This window comes from Halichoeres trimaculatus, unplaced genomic scaffold (genome assembly GCF_033239565.1).
Source record: "Halichoeres trimaculatus isolate MK-OKI-2021-1 unplaced genomic scaffold, fHalTri1.1 fHalTri1_scaffold_6, whole genome shotgun sequence".
Lineage (NCBI taxonomy): Eukaryota > Metazoa > Chordata > Actinopteri > Labriformes > Labridae > Halichoeres > Halichoeres trimaculatus.
In genome coordinates, this window is record NW_027437184.1 from 467,730 (window position 1) to 484,005 (window position 16,276).

Here is a 16,276-nt window from a genome sequence, read left to right on the forward strand (position 1 = left end):
ATGTCAGCTGCTGTTGGATGTTGTTGGATGCTGTTGGATGTTGTTGGATACTGTTGGATGTTGTTGGATGCTGTTGGATGTTGTTGGATGGTGATGGATGGTGTTGGATGGTGTTGGATGGAGTTTGATGTCAGCTGCTGTTGGATGTTGTTGGATGCTGTTGGATGTTGTTGGATGCTGTTGGATGTTGTTGGATGCTGTTGGATGTTGTTGGATGGTGATGGATGGTGTTGGATGGTGTTGGATGCTGCTGAATGTGTTTGTTGGATGGTGTATGATGCTGTTGGATGCTGTCGGATGGTGATGGATGGTGTTGGATGGTGTTGGATGGTGTTGGATGCTGTTGGATGTTGTTGGATGGTGATGGATGGTGTTGGATGCTGTTGGATGGTGTTGGATGCTGTTGGATGCTGTTGGATGCTGTTGGATGATGTTGGATGGTGTTGGATGCTGTTGGATGCTGTTGGATGCTGTTGGATGATGTTGGATGGTGTTGGATGGTGTTGGATGGTGTTGGATGCTGTTGGATGCTGTTGGATGTTGTTGGATGCTGTTGGATGGTATTGGATGGTGTTGGATGCTGTTGGATGCTATTGGATGCTGTTGGATGCTGTTGGATAGTGTTGGATGGTGTTGGATGATGTTGGATGGTGTTGGAAGGTGTTGGAAGGTGTTGGATGCTGTTGGATGCTGTTGGATGGAGTTGGATGGTGTTGGATTTTGTTGGATGCTGTTGGATGCTGTTGGATGCTGTGTGGTTATGAGTGTAGTGCTGGTCAAACGCCGTTAATCTGAATGTGTTTGGTGGATTTGTGAATCCAATCATAGCGTTACATGCTGTGTTTGATCAGCTCTCACAGGAAGTGGAGTTGATCCATCCTCACTGAGAAATCTGCTCAGAAACCTCTGGATGACGATCTTTAGGTGCCCTGTGAGGATTTATTTATCAGAGTTCCTGACACTGTCCCAACTTTTCTGGATTTGCCCCCTGATAAAACCTGACCCCACACATGAAGCTGGGTCTTATCAAAAACAAAATAATAAATATCTTTATCCACACGTAACCGGGCAAATCTGACGATAAGTGCAGCTCGGAGTGTGACAAACCAACAGGTGTCGGTGTTTTTCTGAAGTGTAACTCGTGCCAGCCAATCAGAGTGAACCTCGTCATTCAGCTGTGAGGTTTGAGAAACAAAAACTGTGTTTCTCAAACGTCTACATGAAACTATGAAACCAGAGTTTTCCCCAATCTTCACTTTGTCCAGAGTTTTCAGAAACATTGTTTTCAGTGACGTCAAACTGTGTTTTGGTGTGAACAGGACTAAACATATAAAAGTATAAGAGGTTTCCCAGATACACAGCTGGACATGGCCCGGGGTTCACATTGAGATTATCACCAAAATTAGCTAATTCTAAATTGTACTGGTCGGCGACCATGGTTGATTGGATTAGGTTGCAAAATTTCCAGAATTTTGAAAATTGGAAACTGTTAATGGGATTTTTGGAAATTAACAGGAATTTTCTTTGGGTTTGGGGTAAATTTATATTAGCTGAATTTACCTGGTCACTTACGTGCGTAAATATATCAAGTTTTGTTTGAAGCAGACATGCATGCAAACATGTCATATGCAATGTTTTGAAAATCAAGTTGATAATACAGAAAATTTCTAAGACATTTCCCAGAATTTTTTATTTATTTATTTATTTAAGAAAATTCTTTTAAGTTGACGTCAACAAAACCCAGAAAATATCCAATCTTCCTGAGCTTCAATTCAATGGAAAGTTTCCAGGAAACTTTCGAAAAATTTACCTAAAATCTTCCACCCCTTTGCAACCCAAGGTAGCACATGTGATTCATGTGCATGCATGTCGCAAAGATTAGCGGAGAGAAACAAGTTTTCCCAAAGAAAAGGATTTCTTAAACTGTTTTGTAGTGTTGGTGAACACTGGAGCTGGACAAGGAAAACGAAAAAGAACAGAAGAGCAGAAGAAACAGGAGAGAGATAGAGCATGTGCTTAAAGCTAAAACATGAGCTAAAGGCTAAAACCCAGGTTAATGTGTTTGTGCTAATGTTGACTCCAACCCACAGTCAGCAGTTATTCTGCAGTGGTCTGTTCAAACTTGAGAGTCTATCAATAAAATGAAGAGCCAGGTTACGTTAGCTCTGCTTGGTGAGGTTGGAGTTGGTAGATGAGCTCTGGTAGGACAGAACCAGGATTCACTAACGTTACACGTTACAGACACGTCTCAGAGCACCGGGCTGTAACGTGAAATAAATACGCTACCTCCAAAAGACAACATCTGGTTTAGAGAAACGAAGCCTATGTGAAAGCTGCAGTTCACTGAGTGTCCACTTGAGGCTGTCTGCTAAAAGATCAGAAATCACATACAAATCACAATCACTAATTTCTTCACTGGCACACACTGAACTCAGTGGTTAAGAAGATTTTAGGATCAAAGAAGAGTTAAATTGAAAAGATCTGCTCTCCAAAACAAATGCAGATCTAAGTAAGAGCCACGTCTGAACACAGTGGGTGATAGTGCTCATGGGAAATGCAGTCTTTATCTGGGAAAATGCTACAGAATCAGGCCAAAGGTGTCGCTGGGAACAGGAAGTCCTCACAGCGCCTTTTAACATGAAAATAAAACAAAAGCAGCTCGAATGATTAAATGAATGTCTGATGAAACGCTGTCTTTGAGTTTAGTGAGTTAAGTCTGATGAGGAGACGTAAGCCTGCTCAGACGTCGACACTTTGACGAGTTTTCACCGTGATGATCGAGCAGACTGATCGTAGAGATTCCTCCATCAGAGGGACAAAAATACACGACGTACCCAGAGACAAACACAAAGCAGGAGCTCACTTTGAAATTCAAATGCAAACATCAAAAAGTGAATCATCACCTTTAGGACTTTCTCCTCCTGCCTCCATATGCTCCCCCTCAGAGAGAGGGCTGCAGGCTCCTCAAACAGGAGCATCTGATCTTTACCCGCTGCACCGGAAACCAATTAATCTCCTCCAAATGTCTGCCTGCCTCTGCTGCACCACTTCAAGAGGAATAAAAACACACTTCTGTTCCCTGCACGTGAGCCCTGAGTGTGTGTGTGTGTGTGTGTGTGTGTGTGTGTGTGTGTGTGTGTGTGTGTGTGTGTGTGTGTGTGTGTGTGTACTCTATTTGACATAATCTCAGTTAATTGCTCCAGCTGACATGGAGCTGCGGCCTGTTTTGCTGCTGTGCTGAGGCCAGGAGGAGGAAGGAGGAGGAAGGAGGTGGAGAACGTCTCCTCCATCTCCAGTCCGTCCTCTTTATCCTCCTCTTTTACCTTGAAGCTTTGTTTCACTTCACACTAATTATCCTGCGCGCTGAGTGGGGAAAGAGGCAGAGAGGGGGAGGGGATGAAGACAGAAAGTAAAAAAAAAAAAACGGCTGAACTGTAATTTTTACAGCCTCTCTTTACTCCGACGGCCGGTCATGTGGAACCATTAAACTCTGCTCTGAGCTACGGTCATTAGCCGCCGCCAAAATGAAATGTTCTCCTAATTTTGTGTCCGCTGCTTCCTCTTTGTGTCCAGGGTCATTTGGTTATGGGAAAAAAAGAAGTTCCCTTAAGATAAATGCAAACAATAATCTTTTTTGGCACTTTCCTAAAAATGCACGACCAAATGACCAATACCAAGAAATTATCCTCCATTTGCATTCAGAGCATCACGACGACGTGACCGTGTTTAGGCAGGTAATGAAACCAGGGAGCAGCTTATTCTTCACATTTACCAGCTCTGAGACCATCAGCTGAGCCTTAAAGGGGACATATCATGCTGATCCCTGATTTAATACTTACATATGATATAATAAATTAGAAAACAAGACCTTACACCCCCTGAATTTTCAAAAAATGAGATATTGTATTTTTTCTGATATCCTAGAACGAGATTTGATGCCTCTGAAAATAGGTCATTGACATTTGGCCGTGGGATTTCGACCTTGGTGACGACACGAGGATCCTTTCTTTTTATTGGAGTAATCTGATAAAGCAGCTCCTCCTCTGTGATGTCAGTTAGTCACACAACCGCCACCGAGGGATACACCCACCAAGAGCCGACTGACTGAGAGCTCGATGCAGGGACTCTGCTTTGCTGAGCAGCGCGGCTTTACATGGTGAATTAGCAGTTAAAACACTGTAGTTTTAGCAGACGTGGTAATACTTGTGAGACTGAGGGTAGAGGCGATCTTTAGACGACACTTTCAGCATGATGGATAAAACAGACAGAGAAAAGTGAAGGAGCAGGATGGAGCCCTGTTATAGAAATAGTTTATTGGTGAAGTCTGCCTATATTTCCACGTATAAACTCTACATGTTACAGTACCGCTTTGACTCACCACACTGAAGCGTCCTGAGATGATCTGTGTCCAGGTGGATTGTCCGGGTCTGACTCGGGGTCCAATACAAAAGGACGTATCCTACACTCTGCCATTTTATTAGTGCTATCTAGGGATGGGTACCTTTCACACCTGAAACAATACGGTACCAAAGCCTGATACCTGGCAATCAGTACCGGTACTCAACGGTACCAGTTTTCGGTACTTTCTTGTGTTTATGTGGTAGAGAATATCAATTTGTTAACTAATGAAATATATATTAAAAAAATAATTTAACATATTTATTTTTCGATATATAACCTTGCAATGGTGTGTTCACGCCCAGCATGGAAAATTGCCTACTCTTCTATTCCCTCACAGTCACAAGGATGCGTTTAGGTACCTAAACATGGTACCTTTTGGTTTTACCTGAGTCGATACTTGGTACTTTTGACAGAATTTGGTAGGTACCTATAAAAGTACCTCATTCGGTACCCATCCCTAGTGCTATCAATGCCTTATGGTGAAGTTTTGGCAAACAGCAAACTCGCTCGGTCTGCTCCATCCAATGTGGCGATTGTGTGTAAATACTGCCATGCTGCAAAAACTGCCCCCTGGCTCTACCCCCTCCGCCCCTCTGATAGAACTGACCAATCAGAGCACAAAGGGCTGTGACGTTGCGAGGTTACTGGAGGTCATTCTCCAAACGGAGCGTTTCAACCAGATCTTCAGAATGGCCTAAAATGAGGATATTGAGAACGCTATTGTGGGGCAATGAAGGAACTAAATGACTTGTACTGAGGGCAGAAATGCTTTACAGGCATCTTAGTCTGGCAGAGTGAAAAGGAGAAACTAGCATGATATGTCCCCTTTAACGTGCAGAGACCTAACCCGGACTGCGCTCACCTCTTTCCTCCCCCTGCAGGAGTACACCATCGATGTCTTCTTCAGACAGAGCTGGAAGGACGAAAGGTTAAAGTTCAAAGGTCCCATGGCCGTGCTGCGTCTCAACAACCTGATGGCGAGCAAGATCTGGACTCCCGATACGTTCTTCCACAACGGGAAGAAGTCTGTGGCCCACAACATGACCATGCCCAACAAGCTGCTGCGGATCACGGAGGAGGGCACCCTGCTGTACACCATGAGGTAGGGACGCACGTCTGCTCACTACACCGGTGTGATGGAGGGTTTAGAGCTGAGCCTGTAGCTGCAGCGTGAAGCTCAGAGCTCGGTGGTTTTCTGAGGAGGGCGGAGGGTGAACGTTGAGTTTCCTGAACTGAATCAAAGTGACCAAAGTTAAAGTATTAAACACAATCTGCTCAAACACCATGAGAGCAGGAGACTTTTCTGATTTCCACTCAGTCCGACCGTTTAGAAACAAATAATTTCTGAGTCATTCTCTCAAACAGCTCTTTGCTGACAGATTACTCCAACTGGAGATAATCCTGTGGTTTTTTAGGGACATTTTCTGCAGAATTAAAGCTCATTTGGTGCATTTGAAGGCTTTTTTGGTGGTGAAGTCTGGATTGACTCTAATTTCCATTGGTAAGGAGAACATCTGCTGGTTTTACTGAAGCAGGTTTTAGTGAAAAGCAGGAGCTGAGTGTCTGAATCAGTCTGAATCAGTCTCCAGCTGGAGAGACGCTAACAGGAATTTATCCATAAAAAATTCTCCTTTCCTCTCTGAAATCTGCAGTTTTCTGTGTGTCTTGGCTGAGTGGTGGTTTATTGATGTTGTGCTGAGGACACAGACACACGAGGAGGTTAAAGCTCCTGGTGGACTCCTCGTGGGCTGGACTCCCACTCAGAGCAGAGCCGCTGCTCCTCTTTCCTCTGCGTCTCTGTCCCCACGTTTCCTGTTTGTCTGACGATGGCACAAAGCCTGAAAAATAATCCCAGATAAAAATGGAGATTTGTGAGTTCACCACAGGATCAGGATCACGTCAAGTTATGAAATCAGAGTTCCTGTAGTGTTTGGCGTGACTGTGGCTGTGAGATCTGTAAAGATCTGAATCTGACTGAAATATTTGATAAATCTGTTGGTGCTTTTGGTTAAAGGTGATTGGACGTTAGATTCTTCAGTATGTCTTTCCTGCATTGCTAAAAATGTGTTTGAATAATGATTTGTGGACAGTAACTTGAAAATAAAAGAGAATAGAGATCTTTACAAATCACAAACGCTTCTAAAATTAGTTGTTGGGAAGATTTTGGTTAAAAAAAGTTTTGTTGAATCATGAAGTTATAAAGTTTACCAGATGATCCCTTCTTTAAGTGATTTCACAGAGAGTGTTGAGGATGATTCAGAGTTGGTTTCAGTTTCAGCCAACAGGGTCAGTTTATTAAATCAGGTTTATTTTCTGTGTGATGTGTTTAATCTGTTGTGTTTACAGTGGCGGAGGTTTAATGGACGACTTTGGCTTTTCAAAGATTTAAAGTTGATAAAATAATAAAAGTTGTTCAGGTATTCTGTTTGTTTTTGGTTGATTTTTGGTCTTTGGTTTAGAGGTCGACTGATATGGGTTTTTTTGGGGCCGATGCCGATGCCAAAGCCGATGCTTTCCAAATTTGGGCAGCCGATGCCGATATGCATAGCCGATTTTTCCAATTTGATATTCAGGCCGATTGTTAAATAAATATATATTTATCACATTTTTTGTGAAACGCAGCAATTTCTGAGAAACGAAAAGAAATCTATTACAACAAGTCGTGTCCAGTCCTCTGAACATTTATTCAGCTTTCAAAACAATGAAATATTTTGTCTGAGTAAACACACAATGTAACAAGCAGTAGTAAACATTCACACTCTTCTTAAAATGTCAAAAAAGAAATTTAAACTTATTAATATAATTTGAACAAAAGTATGTAATGTATCCAAGTGGTTCCAAGAGTTTGAGGTGCTCATCTTTTTTGTGCCTGATCAAAAATTGCGTCATTTTATACAACGGATCAAAAATCGGCTTTTTAAAAGAAAATACGGCCGATGGCCGATAGAGACAAATGTCCAAATATCGGCCCGATATATCGGTCTACCTCTACTTTGGTTCCTCCAGGGATGTTTGGTTCCACTGTTTTTCAGACTGATACTAGTACGAGTACTTCCTCCTGAGTACTCACTGATACTGCTGCTACTTTTAATCCATCGTATCTAAATTCACTGACAGATCATTTTGAAAGACATTTAGTCCAGAATCAAACACAAACAGCGCTCTGAGGCTGTGTCTGAAATCACTTCCTGTTCACTTCATAGTGAGTGCGTCATGTTGTAGTGCTGTCTGAAATCTGACTGAGCATGGTCATCCACCGTATAATCCACTCAATGCATTTTGAAAAGTAGTGTATTAGTAGGGCTGAACAATTAATCAAATTTAAACCGTAATGGACAGGTCTGAGTATTTTGTGAGGAATGCTGTTTTGTGAATGTAAGAAACTTTGTGCATTGTGCTGCTGCCTCTCTTGGCCAGGACACTCTTGTAAAAGAGATTTTTTAATCTCAATGAGTTTCTTTTCCTGGTTAAATAAAGGTAAAAAAAAATAGAAAGCAATTTTCAAATCGCAAAGGATGCAATTAAAAAAACACAAAGAAAGAAAGAAGGACTTTTAAAGTGCATTTACTTTAGTTTGTGTGTTTGTAAGGATCATTAAGATTTTTATACAAATAATACTTAAAATTATGTTCACACAGTGTTTCTTTATTATTTTATAAAAACAGTGCATTCCACATGTTGACATATTTCAGTGTTTGAGTCAGAGATTTGGTCTTATTTATATTTCTGCTCTGTATTTAGTGTGAGATCCACAGACAAGAAGATTCACATTTATTTTTTATTATTTTATTGTTGAGGACAGGCCTGTTGTTCTGCAGTGCTTTGTTTCTTCTTCTGATTGTATTTAAGGGAATTAATAATAAGTTTATTACACATATCAATTCATCCCATTTCATCATAACATTAAGGCCTGGCCTTCAGGAAAACAAATGTTTATATGTTGACAGTATCATTTGTTGTGTTGGTCATACTACAGAATGATTTATTGCTTGTGTTCAGTGAATAATGTAGAAGATAAACATCCCCCCTCAAAATTCACATGCTAAATCGCAATATTGGTCCAAAAAAATCGCAATTAGATTATTTTCCAAAATCGTTCAGCCCTATGTATTAGCGATGCTCACTATATGAGCAATATTTACCATCATGCATTACGGGTCAAACAGAATGATTGGCTGATTACTGATAAAACCAAAACAACATTAAAAAGTGTCAGAGAATAACACGTTTCTCTCTGTTTAACTCTCGGACGAGCCCGTCTCACAACTTCGAGCAGAGAAACAAACAACACGGACGTTAGCGTTAAACCGTTCATGGCGGGTGATGCATTCACTGGACCTTGTAATTCTCAAACACAGCACAAGTTTTGTGCAAATATATGATTTTTTTTTTTTTTTTTAAATAATGTGTAATAAATGTTTCTATTATATTTGGCTGTTGCGGAAAATACGCTAAGTATAATATTAGTTATTTCTGAAATAAATACTGTTTACAGTGTTTGAGAAAAATTTCAACTGTAAGTTTCCAGCCGTCCATGAGTGACGCAAGAGTAATTCCTTCACTGTCAGCGGCTGGTGAGTGAGTGAGTAGTGTCTGAAATGTTGTTTTAATTTAGCTGACTGAGTGGGTTATAGAGTCCAACACATCTGATTCACTTTATAGTGAGTATAGAGGAGGGAGTGAGTGGGTGATTTCAGACACAACCTGAGTTTATTGTTTGTTTTTAACCAATGAACAACAGGGCAAAATAACAGGGCCTAGCGCCACCTACTGGTGAGGAGGACTGACTTGACGTAGGATTTTTTTTTGTGTTGAGTATCAGCAGTCTTCAGGAGTACTGACACCTTGAAATAAGGCTGGTGTCAGCCCAATACCAGTACCAGTACTCGCCTGACGCGGTTTCAGCAGTTTGTGGAAAATAACGGCGATTCTTGCTACATCAGGCTTCAGCTACTTGGAAATACTTGAGTGAGATTAAATGTTGGATTATTTGTGCTGGTAACAGGATTTGTAGTAAGATTAAGAAACAAACAGAGATATTTTTTTTAAAGAAACAGGAGCTCACACGTTCAGATCATCCGTCACATGTTGATGTAGCCGTACAGTTTGTTGGAAACAGTGGAGATCTACTGCTACACCAGGCTCCAACTATACAAAAATAATCCTGCTAGTGCTAGCAGGAGTACACTGTGTGTTACTTTATGTTTCTCAGATATTTGTACCCTGAACATAACCAGACTGAGTCTTTAAACCACAGAACAACACGTCACGTCTGACAGAGAAAACCCAATAATCCTCCATAAACTCTAACGTACAGGTCTGTTTGATACAGGAAAAAAAAGATTCACTGCTGGAGTAAATTTCTGTTTGTTATTACTTATTTATAGTTCTTTAGAGACCACAGTCAGCCATTTATGATAGCTGTATCACATTTAGTTTATTACATCTGGCCCTTTCTCCATCCTCGTGTTCACCGGTAAAAATAAACCTGTTTCATCCCATCATGATTTATGGCTGCTGGGATGCTCCCTGACAGTTACAGCAGCAAGATAAGGTGTAGGACCAGCTGAGCCCAGCTCCAACCACTGGTGGTGCCTCTGCAGCCTTCAGCAGAGAGCGGCTGAATAAAAACCAGGGCTCAGACCTTGATGCTCACCAGCAGAGAGACTCTAATGTGAGCTGTCTGCGGCCAGCGCCGTAAAACATTTGTTTTAGCATGTTTACTGACAGGGGGGGGGAGGGGGAGGAGGCGGAGCCCTGTACGGCTGTCACAGATGAGCCAGATGAGGGATGGATGGGAGATTAGTGTGTCACGGGTGGCCTGACATGCTGTTTTTCACCAAGCTGTCAGGAAAGAGGAACCCACGGATCAGGGTGGAGGAGGCGCTGCAGCAAGCCACGTGTGCTGTGAAAGAGGCTGCACAAAACGCTAACGCTACATGCTACTGAACTACACCACCACATGCTCCTGCACAAACTACACCACCTGCTCCTTCACAAACTACACCACAACATGCTCCCAGTGTTGAACCGTGGCCCCACCCTCTGGGCCTTCAGTAGGACCATGGGACCACACGTGGCAATAAACAATCAAACAAAGAAATAAAAACAATAGAATCATGTGACATGGAAGTTCAGTATATTGATAGTTTTATGGGATTACAAATTTATCATGTGCCTGAACACTGCAACACCTAACACAACTTCAAACTATTAAAAAATGAAGATATAAAATGGAAAAAATCAACTTAAAATCAATCACTATGCTCACAATGGGCCTCATTCACCAACAGTGCGTACGTACAAGTTATTGCTTAAATCGTGCGAACCTTTAGTGATTTACTGTAAACTCTCCTGGTGTCTCCACCTCATCCTCCTTACAACAATGTACTCCATCTTTTTAGATCAGGTTAAAAATAAAGACTAAAACAGAGAAATATGGGAAATCACGGGTTAATCCTGAGTAACATACATTTATTTTCTCTCTTTTTTTCTTTGAATTAAATGAAATGAGAGAACCAGATATATACTCAGTATCAGATGTTAAGGCTGTTTATTGTTTAATTGCAAGATGTGCATCAAACTTCCAGCTGCCGTCAGGTTAACTTTCCATTATGACAAACGGCTTTAATCTGACATCAGATGCATTAAAATGTGCCTGACACTCTGGAAACCTGCCTCTGAGGCGTGCGCACATGTGCGGCTGTCACCAAATTTCAGCTGCGGAGGGTGCACTCCGCCCTGCGCCGAGGTTAGACCAGGTTGGAGCTGGCGAGCTTTCAGCCTTAAAAACGGAGTTTCAAATAATCCAGCAACCACACAGTCTTCTCCGTTACTTTCCTCCATTTCTCTTCACGTTCTGCCAACGTGATCTTCTCTTTCCTCCTCACTCACTCACAGCTACAGTTAGGAGCTTATCGATTAAGTATTCGCGAATCCCCGGAAGATGAGAGGAAATGATCCCGCCCACAACTTAACAAAATCTGATTGGCTAAGACAGCTGTCATTGTCACATTGTGTCCACATTGGCTTGAGTTACTCAGGCATTCGTTGCAGTTACTGAAGGTCCTGCCTGCCAGAAGGTGTCGCTGATTTACCCAGATACCATCAAAAGGAAAACTGTGATTGGTCCATTTTCCATTTAGTTATATTAACCCACTGTTTGCCAGGACAAGTTTATAAAAATAATATAAAACTCATTGCTGTGATTTCAGCGAGTAAAATAAATAAATAAAAACAAAATAAAATAATTATTTAGGAGTACAAAAATTCTTTCAATATTTTTCATGAGGCCTTCACTGAATACCTTGAAGGCCCAGAGGGCTCCCCTCTGCATGCTCCAGCTGCAGATATATTACTCCTCAGCCTTCACTCCTCCTCCTCCACCTTCACTCTCCCTCTGTTTGTTTCATCCATCCTCATCTTTCTGCTTCTCTCCCTCCTCCAGGCTCACGGTGCGAGCAGAGTGTCCCATGCACTTGGAGGACTTCCCCATGGACGCCCACGCCTGTCCACTTAAGTTCGGCAGCTGTAAGTATCCTCTCGGCTCACACACGCTCACAAACACGCATGAACACGGGTATTAACACACACATGTATCCCTGTGACACACACCATCATCACTGGACTGGAAGCTCGACCCCAGCACGAGCCCCTGATCGGGATGACAGTGTGGTAACAGCTGTCCTCCCAGAGGATTTGTTCCCGCCAAGGCCCCTCTGGTCCCCCCCACTCAACCCAGGAAGACCCTGGAAGACCCTGGAAGACCCCTGCACACCGACCTGTGTTTACCCTCAGCCGTGTCTGTTATACATCCAGGACATCACGCCAGCTGCTCGCCGCTGACAGCTACCGCTTCCTGCCCTCATCATCCAGGAGAAGACGTAACGAGAGGTGGAAACATGGAGGGGGAGTGGAGGCAGTGGGGGAGGGGAAGAGAGAGCCAGATAAAAAAAAAAAAAAAACACAGTAAAAGTGAAACAGACAGAAAGCGTCAAACAGCCTCTCCGCCATCCTTCAGACAGCTGCACAGCGTGAGTGAGAGGACCCAGCATCACCCCCCTTCAAACTGAACTCACTCCCTAAATATTTCAGTGATGAGCTCTCTGCCTTCTGCTGCAGTCTGCAGAGGAGCCATCCTTTTCCTCTGCAGTGGCCCAGCCACACTGCGGCTTTGACAGGTCGCTGGCCGGAGGGAAGGGAAGACTGACTGGGCTCTTTTGAGGTCATGTTGTCCCGTTGTGATGTTGTTTGTTTGTTTTCTTATAAGTCCGGGGGATAACATGAAGTGACACAACATCACATCGCATCACGTGGCGCCATGTTGGCAAAAAGGCAAACAAAATCTGAAGCGGGCCGAGCGGGGAGGATAAAAAAGAGATGAGATAAAACGCTCCAACAAGGTGAAAGAAAAAGATAATAAGCTTAAACGGCAAATGAGACGAGACAGGCAGGTTTGAGATGAGAGCAGCCAGACGAGATGCAGGGGGACAAGCTGAGAGGAGGGAGGATTTAAGTGGAAGACCTCGTTTCAGGTTTGTTTTTCTCTTCCTGCCGGCGTCCCTGGCAGCTCCACAGCCTGAAACAGGAGCATGTGACCGGCAGACATCCAGCAGCAAAATAATTCATAACTCTCCACTCTGTCCTCGGCAGACGCCTACACCCGGGCAGAGGTGGTGTACGTGTGGACCAGGGGGGCGGCCCAGTCCGTGGTGGTGGCAGAGGACGGGTCCAGACTGAACCAGTACGATCTGATGGGGCAGAGCGTGGACTCTGGTGTGGTGCAGTCCAGCACAGGTGGGTCCAACGTAAACTCAGACTTTAAGCTTTCACAGTCAAACAAATAAAAAGAGAGCAGTTTGTCAGAGAGGTCTGCACTTTTCATCAAAAACAAAATCACTTTTCAGAGACTTTAAATCTTTCTCTGGAAGCTTCAGTGAGGATTATTTAATTTTTATTATTTATTATTTATTTATTAATTTTATTATTTAAACTGGATACCAAACAGACTAAAAGCAACACTTAGGCCTCTTAAAGACCAGCAAAAGTAGGACGTTCACAGACACAGGAGATGAAACTGAATGATTTTTATTTTTTTTTAGGTTTTTGTTTTATTTTATTTTATTATTAATGGATTTGTTTATTAAATTTATGTTTGTATTTATTGATTTATTTATTGTAGTTTTTATTTCTTTTTTTAGTTTTTTTTAACTGTATTTATTTATTTATTTATTTATTTTAGTTTTATTTATTTGTTGATTTATTTATTAGAGTTTTTATTTATCATATCTTTATTGTAGTTTTTCTTTTATTTTTTATTTTGTTTTTTTATTTTTATTTATTTATGTATTAAAGTTTTTATTTTTTATCTTTTCATTTTATTTTACTTATTTATTGTTGTAGTTTTTATATATTTATTTGTTTACTGTAGTATTCATTTATCTATATATTTATTTACTCATTGATTTTTTTTTTTCCATTTTATTTTATTTTATTTTTTCTACCAAATCACCAATATGGGGCAGGTGTCAAGCCAAATTACTGCTTGTTGGTTGCAAACAGTTTTTTTTTTTTCGTTTACATTTTCTACTTCAAGATTTTAAGAAATGTTTTTAACAAAATACCTTTTTTTAAAAATTATTTTTGTCAATTCAAAAAATCATCCTCTGCCCAGAGGAGGCACCAAACCCAACAGCAAGAGAAAGGTGTATACAGAAGATTTAACAAAAGCCTACATGAAGTAAATAATTTATTAGAAAGAAAATTCAATGACAGAAGAAATTTGAACTAAAATTAAAGCTACTGTGAGCAACTCTCTGTGTTGATTTTGGCGCCCCCTATGGAAAAACCAGAGCCTGCAATCTACTATAGACTCTTGTTTATTAAATCCTGTTTTGACAAAGAGATGTTAATCCCAATCTGACGCTGACTCTACAACAACATTTATTGACTTAATAAAATATCTATCCTGAAGATTATTTTTCTTTGCTGATGGTTTTGTTTATGTTTTTCGGTCAGTTGGACGTTAGTGTTCAGCTTCACTCTGATCAGGTGATGAAGAAAAAGCCCAAACACGTCCACAGCTTCATTAATCCACAAACCATCGATCTGAAGCAGCACATTTCTCAGCTCTACGTGTGACAGCTCATGTCCCAGATTTCATAATTTCCCTACCGGCCTTCACGTTGTTTCCTCCTCCTCCTCTTCCTCCATTGATACTGGCACAAATTAGTGGTGGCGTAAAGTGGGTGACCTGTTTGCAGTGATGTTGGCCGCGGGCAGAAAGTGAAGCTTCAGACAGCTCTGTCCCCTGAGCAACGCTTCGCTTTACTGACAACACCCCCAACGACTGCAGCGCCCGAGCTGGGACATGAACGGGTTTTATGACGGTTGTTTTACTCACTAACGTCTCTGGAAATACTCAACAATCAACATATTGTTTCATCCAGATGAAAAACTGAAAACTCAAGCCTTTAAAACTCCTCCGGCTTCAGGCCTTTTATAAATCTTTTTTAGAGTTTATCCCTGCTCTTGTCCTCACATCTCGTCTGTCGTTTGCAGGAGAGTACGTGGTGATGACAACCCACTTCCACCTGAAGCGGAAAATTGGTTACTTTGTGATCCAGACGTATCTGCCCTGCATCATGACAGTGATCCTCTCCCAGGTGTCGTTCTGGCTCAACAGAGAGTCCGTCCCTGCCAGGACTGTGTTTGGTGAGTCGTCTGCTTTCCTCCTTTCCAAACATCTGTGCTTAGAGAAACGAGCCCAGGAAACAGACGCTTCCAAATCTGTTCCTGGAGAAATCCATTTGGCAGATATGATGACGGGCCGCCAGGCGCTCGCTCAAAACTGTAGTGCTGTCGAGCAAGAATCGAAATAACCGGGCTGCTTGGAGACCCAACAGAAATGGAGTCAGGGAACGATAACGCTAAGATATTTACCTCACATGTAAACCATGCTCTTCATCTGCATTATCACCTTTTCAATACATGGGTTTGTTTTGAGGTAAATTCAGTAAAATAATAAATAAAGGAATAAATTGTGATCATTTCTGGATTCACCACCATAACTGCCAACGCGTGCAGCACCATCTGCTTTGACTTTGAAATGAAAAACATCTGACACGTTGGACTAATTAGAAGAAACTGTGAGACGCAGCTTTTAAGCACAGTGCTGTCAATGACCCTGGAGTGCAGCTTCATTTCTTCACACAAAGATGAGAAAATGTTTCTGCTGTCAGCGCTCCTGACAGGGTAAATAACTCCAGAGACGAGACGAGACCTCAGCGTGAGGGAGACCGCCTCCACGGAGAGGACGGGGGCTCGTCGTGTTTGAGTCTGATGACTGACGGCTGATTGGCTGATGGACACACAGGAAATGTTAGAGCGTGGAGGAGATCCTCTAATCGGGGTTAAAATCATCAGCGTCTTAGCTTCACAGCACAAAGATCTGCAGCCGCTGTGTTTTTTAACGTGGAGATCACGCCTCAAACTCAGAGTTTAACGGTTATCAAAGGGAATGAAAACTCACTCCTAAGTAAAGAATCACTTTTACTCCTTTGCTATTTCCAGTAACCGCCGTATCCAGTCTTTTTTGGTTTAATAGTTCAGTTAAAACCACAGACATCTGAAAGAACTCGTCACCGTTTCTTCTCACAAAACCAACGACAGCTACAAAGGATTAATCATCCAACTCTGTGGGCAAAGTTACACCTACGTCAGCACGCTGGCAGCCTGGAGAAAGAATATCACGCAGAGTAAAAACACACAACGGCTGATAATGACTCAGGCGTGAGCGCCCGCCTTGGAAAGACCCACAGAGTTTTTACCTCCTGTCTCCTCGGCGAGGGGAAAACCTTGTCCTCTGCCAAGACGA

At 42.1% G+C, this 16,276-nt stretch overlaps 1 protein-coding gene across 5 annotated transcripts in view; it reads left to right on the forward strand.

Moving 5' to 3' along the window:
- gabra1 (gamma-aminobutyric acid type A receptor subunit alpha1) overlaps window positions 1-16,276 on the forward strand; it is a 58,486-nt gene that overhangs the window by 11,668 nt on the left and 30,542 nt on the right. For all 5 annotated transcript variants that reach the window (XM_074671816.1, XM_074671814.1, XM_074671815.1 and 2 more), the window contains exons 5-8: window positions 5,283-5,503; window positions 11,849-11,931; window positions 13,054-13,197; window positions 14,962-15,114. In XM_074671816.1, coding sequence (XP_074527917.1) covers window positions 5,283-5,503; window positions 11,849-11,931; window positions 13,054-13,197; window positions 14,962-15,114 — 601 coding nt within the window. The remainder of the gene's footprint in view (window positions 1-5,282; window positions 5,504-11,848; window positions 11,932-13,053; window positions 13,198-14,961; window positions 15,115-16,276) is intronic.